Source organism: Thermomyces lanuginosus (assembly GCF_041956635.1).
Source record: "Thermomyces lanuginosus strain ATCC 200065 unplaced genomic scaffold VTN49scaffold_40, whole genome shotgun sequence".
In the NCBI taxonomy this organism is placed as follows: Eukaryota; Fungi; Ascomycota; class Eurotiomycetes; order Eurotiales; family Trichocomaceae; genus Thermomyces; species Thermomyces lanuginosus.
Window position 1 is genome coordinate 27,746 of NW_027192374.1, and position 14,750 is coordinate 42,495.

Here is a 14,750-nt window from a genome sequence, read left to right on the forward strand (position 1 = left end):
GCGTGGCTAGGCTTCGATTTCACTGGTTCCGAATGGATCGTCTCGGGCTTGTTGTGTGGTGGCTCTTGCTTGATTGTACTGCTACTCAAAGTAGGGTGAGGCGGTGGAGCGTAGGTCTCCGGTGGCCGTGGTGGAGGAGATGCATAGGTGTCCGGAGAATCGCTATCACGGCCACCCTGCACATCGCGTTGGACGACTCCGGCAAGGGCCGGGCCGGCCAGAGCCAACAGAGTGAGAGCGACTTTCACCATCGCGTGACCAGCAATTGGAGCGCCAAGTCACTGACGTTGATGTACGAAGCTCAACTGAACGAATGAATGCGAAAGTGAGGAGAGCAACAGACTGTCTCCCCAGGCTCGACGATGGATGCGAGGGCAGTAGACGAAAGACCTGTTCCTGAGTTTATGAACTCGGTTTATATGTTTCTGACCCAGTTCTCGCCATGATAGTCTTGCCATATAATTGCTGAAAACGGCCAAGTTCCCCACGGGCCGTACCATGGCCTAGCATAGGGGGGAGTGTAGCATAGCGAGTTCCGTAATTGACGCCCCCATACTGCGAGCGGGTCATTGCGAGTCATTGATTGATTCGGATCGTCAATGTCATCATCTAAATCGGAATAGGGTTGGAGCTTGGTCATCGAGCTCGAATCTCGAAGTTTGAGCTTGCCGGAATGGGAGATTTACTGGAAATAGCATCGTGGAAGAGAAAAATGAGCCGAGAACAGGCCATTGCAATTGGCGACGGGAATGGCAGGTTGTAGCACAAATGCTAGATCAAGGCGAGTCGAACAATCGGTGCCTGGCTGTATTCTGCAGGGGAGATGACAGAATGTTCGAGCCATGGAACTGAGTTCAACGAAGTTTCTAATGGGTGAAGAAACACAGGGAGTTGGTAGCAACGTAAATCCGCGAGCTCCTTACTTCCAGATGTGAGCCATGAACTCTCCAAATCAATTGATGGAGGTGACTGCTACAAACAAATCCTTGTTACCGTCGAACGTACGTCGACTCGCCTACTTCCGACGCCCATTCCGGTCAGTTGGCTACTTCACCAGCCAGAATCCTGCTACGGAATGACTGTCTCGTATGCTGGGCATTGAATTAACGGAATTGACTGTTACTGTCGACTTGAGGTCATGATATCATCATCGTCCTTCCATCAACGGTTCTCCCGACTGCAATGAGCGGAACGTCGAAGCTTTGCAACTGAGACATTTCACATGAATCCAGGTCTCAAAAGTCGATGGGGTTACGAAAGCCATTGGAAATGAAGACACAGAGACTGCATTTGTGGGCCACTGTGGCATCGCGATGGAATTGGAATGTGAATGGCAGATGTCCGCATTGAGAGAGGTTGTGGAATGACAAGAAGTGAAGAAAAAAGGACTGGGATGGATGTGGAAATACCAAAATACTGACCAGCGAAATGCAAACAGTGCAAACAATGTAGATCGAAATTTTTACTAAAATAGGTAATTATATCCAAAATAAGAAACTCTTGGCGGATCAGCGCGCGTCGACGCGCCCGTGTCACCTGTGTCGGACAGTCGATGAGGACAAACAATTGCACCGACAAGCATCTTGCTATCTCAATCAGAAACACACCACAATGCCGCATTCAACAGCTGCCATCGAATCGCCTTCTCGAAAGAACGAAGATGAGGTCCTTTCGGATGCTCCTGCAGCGGAATTGACCGTAGAGAACGGCAGCAGATCTGAGCTGAAGCCCGAGGAATTCTTTGACGACGACGACGACGATGATGATGATGATGACCAATCTCCCGCCTCGAACGCACCAGAGGACAAGCCCGCACCGGCACCGTATGTGCAACTCGATTGTAGTTGTCTGATGAAAGCTGACGCTGGATCCAGGTCAGGGCCATCCGGCGTCGACAGCGACACAATGCTCACATTCTACCGAAGACTGTTCCCCTTCCGATATCTCTTTCAATGGCTAAATCACGGAATTATTCCGTCTCCAGATTTTGGCAATCGCGAGTTTGCCTTTACTCTGCAGAACGAAGCGTACCTGCGATACCAATCATACCCCACCGCCGACCTCTTTCGCAAGGACGTGTTCCGTATTAACCCTTTACGTTTTGAAATCGGTCCCGTGTACAGTACGAACCCACGAGATCGTAAAACATTACGCGGCGGGCAAATGAAGCCAGTGTCGAAGGAGCTCGTTTTCGATATCGATTTGACAGATTACGATGACATTCGGACGTGCTGCTCTAAGGCGGACATCTGCAACAAATGCTGGGCGTTTGTGACCATGTCAATCAAAGTCATTGACACGGCACTGCGCGAAGACTTTGGGTTTGAGCATATCCTCTGGGTCTACTCGGGCCGTCGAGGCGCCCACGCGTGGGTGTGCGATCCGAAGGCCCGTCAGCTATCAGATGACCGGCGCAGAGCCATCGCAAGCTATCTGGAAATTGTACGTGGAGGAGACAAGAGCGGCAAGAAAGTGAATCTCCGACGACCTCTGCATCCTCACGTGGCACGGAGTGTTAGAATCCTTGAACCGTACTTCAACCAAACCATCCTTAACGACCAGAACACCTTCTTGAGCCAAGAACAAAGCGACAGACTACTCACGCTTCTGCCCGACAAGAAACTCCGTGACGCGCTACGCAAGAAGTGGGAATCCGCGCCCGGACGCTCCAGCACCAATAAATGGAACGATATTGTGACGCTCGCCAAAACAATCAATGGCCTGGACGCTCGCGCCCTCAAGGATGCCCGCGTGGATATTGTCCTAGAATACACGTACCCGCGGCTCGACGCCGAAGTGAGCAAAAAGATGATCCACTTGCTCAAGAGCCCTTTCGTCATCCACCCGGGCACCGGCCGCGTGTGCGTGCCGATCGACGGGCAGAATCCGGAGCGCTTCGATCCACTTTCCGTCCCGACAGTCACCGAGCTGCTATCAGACATTGATGACTATGACTCGAAGCACCCGATCAGTTCCAATTCCGGTTCCGGAATGGAAGCGAATGGCGAAAAGAGCAGCGTGCCGGACCGCAAGATCCAGGACTACGAAAAGACGCGGCTCAAGCCGTATGTGGATTACTTTCGGGCGTTCATTGCCAATCTGAACAAGGAGGAACGCTCGGCAAAGCGGGAACGGGGCGAGGAGGGCCCGGCGGATTCGATGGAGTTTTAGGTCATTGATTTTCCCGACTTTACACCGGACTCCAATTGGAATAAACCATGGGCGGTACAATTGTCTTCAATTTTACGGCGGAGAAGGGTATGAATTCCGATGAGAACTGTGTAATACGTAGCTATAATTTGCCATTGATGTACTCCGGACTCTGGTATTCAACAATGAATTGTTCATGGGAGAGCAACCAAAGTTTGCTCCCCTCACCCTTTGGCGGAATATACTCCATATATTTTTCTTCTACCCTCTCAGTCAATTCTACGTGATTTCTTGCACCAGTAACACAGTCCATTATGGTAGATCTCTCCAGGTGAAGGCGTGGAAACAGAATACATAGTACCGACGTCGCCCTCTGAAGGTTAACCATCTGCCAGTTCAAATCTCCTCGACCCAACCCACTACCTACCCCGTACGCATTGGTGAACTCCCCACGTGATATCTTCTGCCCTAACCGAAACCACACTGCAACGCGTGTGGGTCATTACCGAGATGCTAGAATGACATCACAAGTCTCTATGGCTTAGTTGGTTAAAGCGTCCGACTGTTAATCGGGAGATCGGCAGTTCGAGCCTGCCTAGGGACGTCTTTTTTGCATTCCTTTTTTTCCCCTTTCTCTTCCCACCGACACGAAAGAAGCAGTTTCCACTGAGATCGAAAGTATGTTCGGAATCTGTGATCCACATTCAACTGAGACTTTGATTTATGTGCAATTGTATAGATATGCCACAGGTGTAGCCCACCAAACTAGTGCAGCCGATACTACTATCATACATCATACATAAAAAATGAACATTCCGTAGCCCAACATCTGACATGAAAAGTCATAACACATCAAACCATAAATATGTCATGCACGAAGAAAAAAGTATGTTTCGTATCCCATCATCAAAAGTCATACCCATGCATAATTCATTTCACTCTTCATCCGTAATTTCTCTCACGACCTTATATGCGAGAATGAAGCTCAAGAGGCCGATCGTCACCAGGACCAGTAGGCCAAAGGCGAACCAACCGAGGACCATTGAGGACGAGCCCACTCCGCTGCGCATGCTGCCGTTGCCAAAGTCTTGTGCTACCGTGCTGGCAGCGACTGAAGCCGTGTGCTGCCAAAGCACCGACACAAGGACGAAGACGGAGGCGATGAAAATGAGGGCGAGCGCGACTTGCGAGACGGCTCGCGAGGGAACTGGCTTGACTTCCTTTTCCGAGCCTGATTCATCAATTTCTTCGTGCCACCCGGGGAATGTGGCGAGAAGAACGAAGCAGAAGAATGAAAGGATAACGGCCACGATTCTACACCCGGTTAGAGAGGATATAAAATAAACAGAGGCGGATGGAGAAACTTACAATAGATATGGAAAGACGACAGCATCCTTAAACGTTGACGCAATCCATATCAGGTTCAGTGGATCTTGATCCACATTGACCAGATCTGCAAGGGCCGTTGCGTTGGAATTGCAGACGAACGACCCTCCATCGGGCTGAATGCAAATGCCGAAATATCCCACTCGAACCTCCATCTGCGCACCGCCGACAATCGTTGCCATGGCTCCTACCACATCTGGCTGGACCTGAGCAGGGTCGAAGGTGGGCTCGTATCTTTGGTAGTACATGGATATTAGAAATATCGACGGCACCTGCGGGGAGGAAGACGAGCAGCCGGCCAGTAATAGCGCTGCTCTAATTAGTCAAAGAACTCAGCAGCGTAACTAATGTGGAAACTCACATAGTAGAATGATCGCAACTGCGATCAGGAGCATCAGCAGGTGATGATAGCCTACATGGAGAAGAAATCCTTGTCGCCGTCAGCTATGTGTTTCTCGAAATGGCTGTCCATCGGGCGTACTCACTTCTCCTTAGCTCTGCAAAGTCAACCATCGTGACCGCTTCCCCCGACTATACCCAGCCCGATCCCTCTCCCTCACCAACCCGCCGCCTCTCGGCCCTCCGAGAAGGAGGAATCTCTTGGCTTCAAGCCCGCTCAGAACGGGCTGCAGTGATGTCCAATACTTCCTTCCCAATCAACCTGAGAGGAATGTGTGCACTTCCCCAAGTGCAACAGAGACTTGCTAGCACGTACCGTGCTGTTCGTCTCTCGTTGGAATGCGACAGATCGTTGGAATGTGTAACGGAGGTGGAATTCGAGAATCGATATATAAGAACCCTCGTTTGGCCTGCTGGCTTGAGTGAAAAGAGCCAGATTCAGGACTTTGAACGTCACAGGTAACACGGTAATCCGTAGAAAAGACCGTAAAACAGCGACTGGGGATATAGATTGTCGCCCGGCTTCGACATGCAAACTGTCAGTGTCAAGCCGTGGCTACCACAGTAGTTCCCCTCCGGCAACAGACATTGAGGTGAACTCTAAACAAAAATGAACGATCAAAAAGAATGTCCAAAAGGTCTGGCGATACAAAGTATGGTCGAGTGTTCCTGGTGGCTGGTCGCCGTAAAGCTGGTGGCTGGACCAAACGGCTGTGTTTACTATGGTCCGTTGGCCGGGAAGCGGTGACAATCCGCTAACCTCTTTGGGACTAGTCCAGAGCGGAAGACCCAATCGGATGATTAGGTAATCTAAAGTTGGTGCCTGACGCTGCCTGACAACGAAGCCATCCGGCCTTGGCAGATCGTGGCAGCTTATCAGCGAGTCCTGATGAAGATCATCGCAAGTCGATTGCCATCGTGAACAGTGTAATAGGACTTCATGCGTCTAAGGTACATACATTAATACAATCACTGCCGGGTATACATCGTTTTGCCTCATCCAAACGCCAAAACCACTTTCCGCCGTGCCCAACGCCAATCCATGCAACGATACTCCAATATCATTTCGGGATAAACGAAAAGCGCTTGAGATCCAAAGTTGCCTGCGAAGGACGATTTTCTATTTCCTCTTCTTCCTCATCGTCGCTGCAGGGAATAATCTGGTCCTCGCTACCCTGAGCGCACTGCTTGATCGGAGTCTCTTCGATCGCCCGAGCGAAATCTGACTCGTAACCGGAATCATGGCTGGCAGCCGTTAACATGTTGCGGACGGAAATGTTGTCCATTGATCGGCACCGGGTAAGGGCGCTCTGTCCGAGCCGCTGCAGCGGTGTAAGTCGTTGGCAGACCGCGTGATGGCCAGGTCCTGGAGATGGGGTCGACAGGGCAAGCCCACTGTCCTCTCTGCGCATCTCGGGCGCTCTCGAAGTCACAGAGCTGGGAGTGCCCTGGAAGGTAAACCGAGAAAGTAGAGAGGCGTCCTTTGGTGGAATAGAGCGCGATGTGGCCTGCTCGGTCTTCGTTTCGTCACTGGGACGCTTTCTTGGACTCCCCGAAATCTTATCCTCGCCAGCTACGCGAGATGACTTCGTCCCCTGCGGCTCGAGGGCAGTAGCATCAGCATCATTGCGTCTGGCATCTCCGCTCTCTATGGAATTCGTTTCAGTCGACGCCTTTTTTGACGACTGGGCCATTGTATCTCGGCCAGTCTCATCACAATAAACGCCAAAAGTCGACCTGCGCGACTTCTTCACTCGTGAAAGTTCTTGGCCACTGCCACTGAGCATGCTTCCAGCGTTTGCGAAGTACCGACTCCGGCAGCTTTCAGAGGAAGCTGGGAGTTCGTCTTCATCGGTTTCGGCGCAGAGACGTTGCCGTTTTGTCGCGGGAATGGTCGGCGCCGCCGAAGCGCGTGCAAGGGATGCTCGTCTATCAACTGATCGGGATATCGAACTGGGGGTAGAATGTGCAGAACCCGTTGAGGACGACGGCGTCCGATCTTGATTAACCATGCGAGGCTCCCAAGAGCTATTGGCATGACGCTCAAGCAGTTGTTGCTGCGTAGGCGATGGAGTTAGGCTGTTCGGATCCAACTCTGCCAAAGGCACCCGCCTGGGTGTGAAGAATGAGTCGATAGGTTTGGCGGGCTTCAGATCCGCAGATGACGCCGGGATATGTCTTCGAATAGCACCGGGGATAGCCCGTGAGGCCGTTGACGGTTTCAGATTGATCGGTTCTTTGGTGAATGGATCGAGATCCCCACATGCGACGCCAATTGCGAGTTCCTGTTCGACTTCGACTCCGATATAAGGCATGTCCTCCAGTTTCACATCATCATCCAAGGGAGTTAGGTTCACAAGCTTCTGAGCCTTTGGGCAGAAGACCCATTGGTACAGGAAAGTGCGCTCTGCTTGCTTGAAAGAGTCAAGGTAGTCTTTGGGAACCTGCAGATGACCTTCGAGCTGAAGAGCTTTAAGCACTCGCTCAACGTTCTTGTATTTCCGCATGCTGCGGTAGGCAGTCTTGATGCCCACTTTCGGAATGTTAGGAAGGTAATCACATCCACTGAGGATGCACATGCGACGAAAGTCAGCGTCTGTCCATCCGATGAGACTGATGTCACGACAAGCCGCAAAATCACTCCGATTGATCTCGATGCATTCGCCATGCTGGTCGAGCTTGGATAGCAGGCGTTTGGCACCAAAAACCAACAGATCAGAATCCTCCGAGATGATGCCGTTGATGATCCCTTGTCGTTCCAAATACACTAACTGGGCATCTGCCTCATATGGTGCGACCACATACTGGACTTTCATCTTCTTGAGCTCTTCGATCAACTGCCGGGCCATATAGGGGGTAACGTCGACCGCTTTTTGGAATTCCTGGTAAGCCTCTCCTGTCCTGCCCTTGCTCTGAAGCTCCAATGCCAGTTTTTTGCTCTCTTCCCGTCTCTTCGCTCGTTCTGCTTCGGTTGCGGCCTTACTAGGAAGGTGATCGCCGTCGAACACGAGGTACGGGGTAACGCCAAAGTAGAGTAACATGCGGACGCGGTGCAAGACAAACTCGATATGCCTAGGACAATCAGCGACGGGAGGCTACTATCAGACCGAATTGACTAACTTTGTCGTTGGCCTGTCCAAGGCCAAATCCACGGCACATGCCACAGTACCCCGGTGCAGCCATCCGTAGGCATCCACGCCGAAAGTTTGGCCACTGAACTTTTTCAAATGGCATGGCTTCTGTATGGATTTGAGAAGCCCATGAAGTCCTGGAACTCGACTCAGCAGTGCATTATTGACTAAAGAGCATGCCACTCACCTTTGATCCCCATTTCAGCCACCTGTTGTAAATAAGGCCACCCGTAAAAGCAATGTTTACATGTATCTCAAAGCGTGAATGCTTATACAGGAGCAATGACGGGGGAGATCCAGGGAAAATGAGATGCAGGTGCACAAGACATGGACAAAAAAGGCCGGAACTCAAGATTTTTACCAACAAGACTACCAGGACGTGGATTTTGGTCCTGGGGAGTGCTGGAGAAGAGGAGGACCTCGACGCGCTGGACGCGACGAGCTAATCCTGCCTTGCGGCCAAGGTTCGCTCTGATTGGTTGATGGACTCCCACCAAACCTGGGGCTCACCGCCTTTGATTCGGGCAGAAAAAGTTCCCATCTCAGCTTAGGGTTTGTCCGTAGATTGACAATTTTGCGACGCAAGTGTTATTTCTGTGAATTTTGTGTTTTGTGCATACGATAGAACAATGCCGCGGGATCTTCAAAAAGTTCAAAAAACCGTGCGCAAAAAGCGCGGAACTCTCACAGTGCATGAAAAAAGCCGTGATGCCAAACTTCTCCGCCGCGCTGCAGCACGGGAAGATCGTCTGGCTAGAGTCGCTTCGACTACAATGAAGGCACGGCAGGGTCTACGTAAGCATGGAGTCTCCCTAGGCTTGATGTTTCTCTAACGGAGACGTGGCAGTGGATCGAGTGGCATACTTTCAGGAATGTTTGACGAAAGCAACTGGGCCTCTCACACTTTCAGATGAGACAATATCGAAGGCTATTCAACAGTATGACGCTGCAGCTATACTGGGTTGTTAGGGACTTGTTGCTGATTCTCTTCTCAGATGGATCCACCGAAATGACGCCGAACTAGAGGAACTCCGGGCAGAGCGACGAAAAGGCCGGCCACCAAGCAAGCGCGAGGAATTAATCCAGGAGCGTATGCAGGCTGAAGAGAGAGAATTTCGATCTGGATTCTATATGCCCGATGTCACGGATGAGGATTCTCGCCGGCAATTACAAGAATGGAATGGGGAGTGGTCAAGCCTGAGTACGATCAAATTCATTCGATTCGCTGAAGGCGGACGCCGGCAACCGTCGAGTTTTCCGCCCAGAGGCGTATCATGATCTATTTCGACATGACGGCTGTGTCCTTGGGACTGGGCCACTGAACTCTATCACTAAAGAACCACGGGTTATCCCGTGGCAAAGCAGAACTTGCCAACGTGAAGTCCTCCAATTGAACTTGTGGTAGAGCACAGGAGGCATGATTCCAGCAAGAGCGAAGCTGGGCCATTCCGGTGCGGCACTGAGGCCGAGCACCGCTGGAAGTTTGAAGATTAGGTTGGACTTTCAGAAAGAACACCATCCTTTTGAATATACACTTTCTGACGGCATGATCATGCCTAACAGTTGCTAAGCAAGATAAATCCGAGATCTTCGAACACCAATTCCACCTTATTGTGTACTGTACCGGCACTCGGTTCCAATTGCTCGATTGCAGCTCCCATCGAATAGCAGAATAATCTTCCCAACCCTGAGACATCGAAATGCCCACCGGCACTGGTTTCACAGTCGATGCATTTTCATCCAAACAGAACAAATCATCACTCACAAAGGCAATATGCTCAGCCATCACTCATAAATTCCAAAGTCCATGTCTAGGAGTAATGGCCTACTCGATCGGCCTGCAACTCACAGGCTGCAAGAGTCTCTGATCTCCCAGCTGCGAGCTCTGTTGCACTGATGACATGGGGAATTAAACGGCCAGGTCAAACTGGACGGAGATTCGGGAAGGCAGCTTTAACTCTTTCACTTTTTGCTACGAATACGGAGTAGTTCTTAGATTGTTCTTGCTATTAAGGGCCGCTGAGTCAAGCTACTATTTCAGTATCATGGGTCGTTTCGTCTGCGTGCATTCCTGACGCACTGTGGCTGGTGTGCGGCTGGTTTAAAGTGTCGAAGGTTCGAATCCTGGACCGGAAACGATCTTAATTTTACCCTCTGATCGAGCAACCAATCATGTCAGTCTACCGTCGTGTAGCTTCTTGGCAGTCTTGGCGTGATAATGGACCTCTGGCCTTGGCGCCTAGGCAGTGCCGAAGATTTTCTGGCTTGGGCCCAGACATAACATCATCATTGCCGTTGAGCTTTGTTGATCCTTTTTATCCATTCAAGCCTTGCTTCATTTCGATTCCTGGGATTGCTCTTCACAATGATGTCCCTGCGTGCTGTGGCTCGCTCTGTTCCTCGTTTTTCGCGGCCGCTGTCGACGGCCGTTCGTCCTGCGGCCCGTTCGTGGCAAGCTGCTTACCAGCGTCCCAGCTTGTTTGTCTCGACATCCAAGTCCCTCTCTGGGCGCATTCGGCCGTTCTCGACAGCAAAGGCTCTTCGTGAACCTGCCGGTGAAGGTACGAATTCTCTGTATTTGGCGGCAGTCTGAAAATTCCGGCTGTGGAGATCATATTCGAAGATGGCTAACCATGGTCAGGCGATGTCGAGCTTATTGCCAAGGTCGAGGAGGAATTGAGGCATGAGAAGGCCTCCGGAATGGAGGGATTGGATGCCGCGGTTGAGAATGTCAAGTTGCTGAAGGAAGGCGGTGTTTGGGAGGTATGGGCAGATCATACGATTTGCGGGGGCCAAGGAACTGACACCCTAACCTAGATTACGGATAATCCTGGCGAGCAAGAAGTGACTCTGACTCGGAAATTCGGAAATGAGACGTGAGTACAGTATCCTCCTAAGTCATTGGCTGTTGCTGGATTCTAATGCAGCCTAGCATCCGTGTCCACTTCACCGTGGCCGATCTCCAGAATATCACCGAGCAGCCTGAGTTTGACGACCTGTCGGACGCAGACTACCCCGAGTCTTCGCATGCGGTCAATCAAGGCCGCCAGGGCGGTGTTGGTGTGCATCCCGAGGACCGCGTGGCACCGTCGGACCGTGAGTTTGACGACATCACCGAGCCGGGCTTCCCCGTGCGGGTCAACGTGACGATCGAGAAGCCCAACGGTGCCGCTCTCCTCATTCAGACGACAGCCCAGGACGGTGTGTTCGACATTGAGGACGTTGCCTACTTCCCTAAGGCGGACCTGGCCTACGCGAAGACTGCAGAGAAGGACTGGGACCGCCAGAGCCTGTACGGCGGCCCGCCGTTCGAGAACCTGGATGAGGAGCTCCAGAAGTACTTTGAGCTGTATCTGGAGGAGCGCGGCATCAACTCGGAGCTGGCCAATGTGATTCCAGACTACATCCAGGTCAAGGAGCAGAACGAATACGTGCGATGGCTGGAGAGTAAGTCGATTCCCGACACGATATCCCGAGATGCGGAGACCTTAGCTAACAATCTGCAGATGTCAAGAGCTTTGTGTCGGCGTGATTTCTTTTTTCCGGACTAGGTTTACCACGTGGATGCTTATTTCTGACCCATGTACATTAGATGACCTTGGTATTGAACGTCGGGAAAATCACCACTTGAACCGGGGTTCCATCCTGGTCAAAGTTTACCCAACGTCATAGCTTGTAGCTCCATGTGGGGTTTTAAGAGTCCCACGCTCCCAAGAGGATGGCCAAGTTCCCAATCGCTGAGTGGTCAAAGAGGTTCTTAGTTCGTTGCTCAACTGCCCTACAACGTAGACTTGCCCCGGATATATAAGCAGACGTCATCCGATGAGGGGAATGGAGACCGCCAGGTCCGCGGATATGAAACGGATATATGGGGCTTTTTCAGATAGGCTATTTATTAATACTCCGGAGAAACCGGGGAGGACAAGAGACAGCAAACTTGATCTGAAGAAACCGTATTTCGAGAGGGAAAAAGGAATTAAGAAAGAAAAGGAAAAGAAAAGTCAAACAGGACCGGAAAATGAATGGCACGAATGGAGCGAAAGGTCATCATCTCGACGACATCACGGCCTTACCGCCAGATGCTCCACGAGGCGAACTCAAGGATATTTCGGCAGAGAACCTGACTCAGCATGTGATCAAGATCAGTACGAATGTGGACAATGAGCGGATTAAGTTCTTGTTTTCGCGACTGATCCAGCATGCGCACGACTTTGTTCGGGAGGTTGAGCTGCAGCGGGATGAATGGGAGGCTGCATGGCAGTTTTTGACCGATGTATGTTTCCCAATCCCTTCAATTGGGGATGATTAGAGTCGCTAATGAATGGGATTTAGGTTGGCCAAGCATGCACATCAGAACGTCAGGAGATGATTCTCCTGTCAGACATCTTGGGCATCTCCGCTCTAGTTGACTCGATCAACTCGCGGCAGATGCCGGGGTCGACCGAGTCAAGCGTGCTGGGGCCCTTCCACAACTTTGCGCACGAGTTTGAGCTCGGCGATAGCATCTCCTCCTCGGGTGCCGGCGAGACGATGCTCATCAAGGGCACCGTCAAGGATGTCCGCGGCAACCCTATTCACCGGGCCCTGCTCGACATCTGGGAGACGAACGGTAATGGCAAGTATGACATGCAGGACCCGGATGTTCAGGGCCCGGACTGCCGCGGAAAGTTTTGGACAAACCGGAACGGCGAGTTTTATATCAACGCCGTCAGGCCGGTGGATTATCCGGTGCCGTATGATGGGCCGGTGGGTAGGATCTTTCGATTGTTGAATCGGCAGCCGGTGCGACCGGCGCATGTGGTATGTTCAATTCAATTCTTTCTTCACCTCTGTAACATGGACAATGTATATGCTGACCAGGATAATAGCACTTTTTGATTCTTCATCCAGACTTTGAACCGCTTAACACTGCTCTGTATGATAACAAATCTCCCCGGCTGACGCTCGACCCCGTGTTTGGTACAAAGACCAGTCTTTGCAAGGAGATCGTCTGGTCCGAGGATATGGAGTTGGCAAAGAAGTACAACACCAAGCCCTTCAAGCGAGTTGTTGATGGGGAAGAAAGGGAGGGGTTCTGGGTCCTTGAGCATGATTTTGTGTTGGCGGATAACCAGGGTGAGCGCGTGCGCAAAACGTCGCTGTAATAAACCAAAAGTGGGAAGCTACATGTGATATTTTGACATTATCGATATTGAAGTTCATTTATGTACATATTCTGTGTCTACATCAATGCAAGCCGGATGAGAATACGCTAATAGCATCGTTATCAGTCCGGTTGATACCGCTGCCTCGCCTGCTGTATTCGTCGCACCTGGTCATCCGGCCGCCAAGTGTCTGCCCGACGGTACGGCTTCGACACTCGTCCGGATGAGGACCGACTGGAGGCTGAGGACAGGCTAGCCGGTGTATCACTTCGGTCACTAGAACCCGCCGACCTCGGGACCACGGCGTCCTTGTACTGCACATTCCGGTCCCAGTCGATGAGATTAGTATACGGACTCCTCAACCAAGAATTCAGCTCGTGTAGAAACAGCCGCGCATTATCCCGGCCCAGAAACTCCTGCAGTAACTCCTCGGCCTGTCCCGCACTGCCCTTGATGTCGACCGTGCGTAGAATGGCGATAATATACTCCAACAAAAACTCTGCATTATTCGCCCGCCGACTCGCCAGGCGCTGTTCGCCTGGCCGCGGTCTTCCTCGTTCTTGGTCGTGGCTGGGGCCTGGGTCTCCGGCGGCATCCGGGTTTAGGAATTCGAAGACCTGGAGCTCGCGTCGGATCCACCGGCGCGCGCGGGACACCAGTTCTTCATCCCGGTTGAACATGTCCGGGGTCAGCTCTCGGTACTGCGACAGCCGGTTCGATCCCACACGCAGCGAGTACAGCTGGTGGCGGTACACGTGTCGCCGTCGCGCCAGCGCATCGCCGGGCTCGGTAGTAGTGGGCCGCGCAGAAGTTATCCGGCGCGGTCGGTGAGGCGGCCTTGGTCGCGACGGTGCTGCCGGCACCGTTGCCGAGGGTTCCGGCGGTAAAACGTAGACCTGCGGATTCGGCGATTGGAGGTCATACTTGACGGCGGTAACCTCTGTCTTGCCTGGCGCAAATTAGTCGACGAGAATCTGAATCGAGGAAGAACTTACATAGTGGACACACGCGCCGCTGCTGCAGCCAGCTGGCCAGACAGACAAAATCAAAATGGGTGTGTCGACAGGGGATCGCCGCAGCCGGTTCGGTGACGGACTCGAGGCAGATGACGCAAGGGTTGGATGCGCCGGCGTCGCCGTTGCGGTCCCGCGCTACCTCTTGCAAGGTCTTGTTGGCGACTTGCTGTCGGATGTCAACATCATCGGCCATGGGCAGACGGATCCAACACGGGCCGCATGTTGGTGGTGGTGGACAATGCTGTGGTCTTGTTTTCCAAAGAGGTAATGAACTTATCGCTGCTGAGATGCCAGTTTGCAAAATGTATGGTCTGTTTGCAATGTTTGCAAAAATCATTTGCAAAGGACATGCGCAGTAGGTTAGCGTGGAAGCTCTATTCGTATGCTTCGAATTTTTGAGCTTTTTCCTTTATGAGAGAAGCAGAAAAACTAGTTCGTCTGGGTCATCATCGCGCCTTCTGTATTCTGCACAACCTGCCTGTCATTAATCGTTTTATGCCTGACCCTGCTATTACTGTGGTTGT

General features: G+C 51.9%; 8 protein-coding genes and 1 non-coding gene across 9 annotated transcripts in view; 5 read left to right on the forward strand and 4 right to left on the reverse strand.

Annotated features, from left to right (window-relative positions):
- Positions 1 to 251, reverse strand: part of VTN49DRAFT_5953 (uncharacterized protein) — a gene marked incomplete at both ends in the record, with an annotated part of 3,715 nt that extends 3,464 nt beyond the window's left edge. Inside the window, one exon of the mRNA XM_069414067.1 lies at positions 24 to 251. Coding sequence (XP_069265351.1) covers positions 24 to 251 — 228 coding nt within the window. The remainder of the gene's footprint in view (positions 1 to 23) is intronic.
- Positions 252 to 1,611: 1,360 nt separating this feature from the next.
- On the forward strand, positions 1,612 to 3,171 carry VTN49DRAFT_5954 (uncharacterized protein; the record flags this gene model as incomplete). The annotated part of the gene is made up of 2 exons (XM_069414068.1): positions 1,612 to 1,823; positions 1,875 to 3,171. 2 exons carry the CDS (start codon positions 1,612 to 1,614, stop codon positions 3,169 to 3,171), a joined length of 1,509 nt encoding a protein of 502 aa, XP_069265352.1.
- Positions 3,172 to 3,680: 509 nt separating this feature from the next.
- Positions 3,681 to 3,754, forward strand: VTN49DRAFT_t87. Its single transcript has one exon. It is a non-coding gene; the product is annotated as a tRNA-Asn (tRNA).
- A 331-nt stretch (positions 3,755 to 4,085) lies between these two features.
- VTN49DRAFT_5955 (uncharacterized protein) lies at positions 4,086 to 5,049 on the reverse strand (the record flags this gene model as incomplete). Its single annotated transcript, XM_069414069.1, has 4 exons — positions 4,086 to 4,464; positions 4,519 to 4,846; positions 4,898 to 4,966; positions 5,022 to 5,049. 4 exons carry the CDS (start codon positions 5,047 to 5,049, stop codon positions 4,086 to 4,088), a joined length of 804 nt encoding a protein of 267 aa, XP_069265353.1.
- A 947-nt stretch (positions 5,050 to 5,996) lies between these two features.
- Positions 5,997 to 8,266, reverse strand: VTN49DRAFT_5956 (uncharacterized protein; the record flags this gene model as incomplete). Its single annotated transcript, XM_069414070.1, has 3 exons — positions 5,997 to 8,007; positions 8,056 to 8,203; positions 8,254 to 8,266. The coding sequence occupies 3 exons, from the start codon at positions 8,264 to 8,266 to the stop codon at positions 5,997 to 5,999; spliced, it is 2,172 nt and encodes a 723-aa protein (XP_069265354.1).
- Positions 8,267 to 8,695: 429 nt separating this feature from the next.
- VTN49DRAFT_5957 (uncharacterized protein) lies at positions 8,696 to 9,344 on the forward strand (the record flags this gene model as incomplete). Its single annotated transcript, XM_069414071.1, has 3 exons — positions 8,696 to 8,861; positions 8,914 to 9,004; positions 9,062 to 9,344. 3 exons carry the CDS (start codon positions 8,696 to 8,698, stop codon positions 9,342 to 9,344), a joined length of 540 nt encoding a protein of 179 aa, XP_069265355.1.
- A 1,087-nt stretch (positions 9,345 to 10,431) lies between these two features.
- Positions 10,432 to 11,598, forward strand: VTN49DRAFT_5958 (uncharacterized protein; the record flags this gene model as incomplete). The annotated part of the gene is made up of 5 exons (XM_069414072.1): positions 10,432 to 10,627; positions 10,708 to 10,829; positions 10,884 to 10,942; positions 10,999 to 11,513; positions 11,573 to 11,598. 5 exons carry the CDS (start codon positions 10,432 to 10,434, stop codon positions 11,596 to 11,598), a joined length of 918 nt encoding a protein of 305 aa, XP_069265356.1.
- Positions 11,599 to 12,084: 486 nt separating this feature from the next.
- VTN49DRAFT_5959 (uncharacterized protein) lies at positions 12,085 to 13,210 on the forward strand (the record flags this gene model as incomplete). The annotated part of the gene is made up of 3 exons (XM_069414073.1): positions 12,085 to 12,339; positions 12,399 to 12,866; positions 12,935 to 13,210. 3 exons carry the CDS (start codon positions 12,085 to 12,087, stop codon positions 13,208 to 13,210), a joined length of 999 nt encoding a protein of 332 aa, XP_069265357.1.
- Positions 13,211 to 13,332: 122 nt separating this feature from the next.
- VTN49DRAFT_5960 (uncharacterized protein) lies at positions 13,333 to 14,419 on the reverse strand (the record flags this gene model as incomplete). Its single annotated transcript, XM_069414075.1, has 2 exons — positions 13,333 to 14,159; positions 14,206 to 14,419. 2 exons carry the CDS (start codon positions 14,417 to 14,419, stop codon positions 13,333 to 13,335), a joined length of 1,041 nt encoding a protein of 346 aa, XP_069265358.1.
- Positions 14,420 to 14,750: the final 331 nt, after the last annotated feature.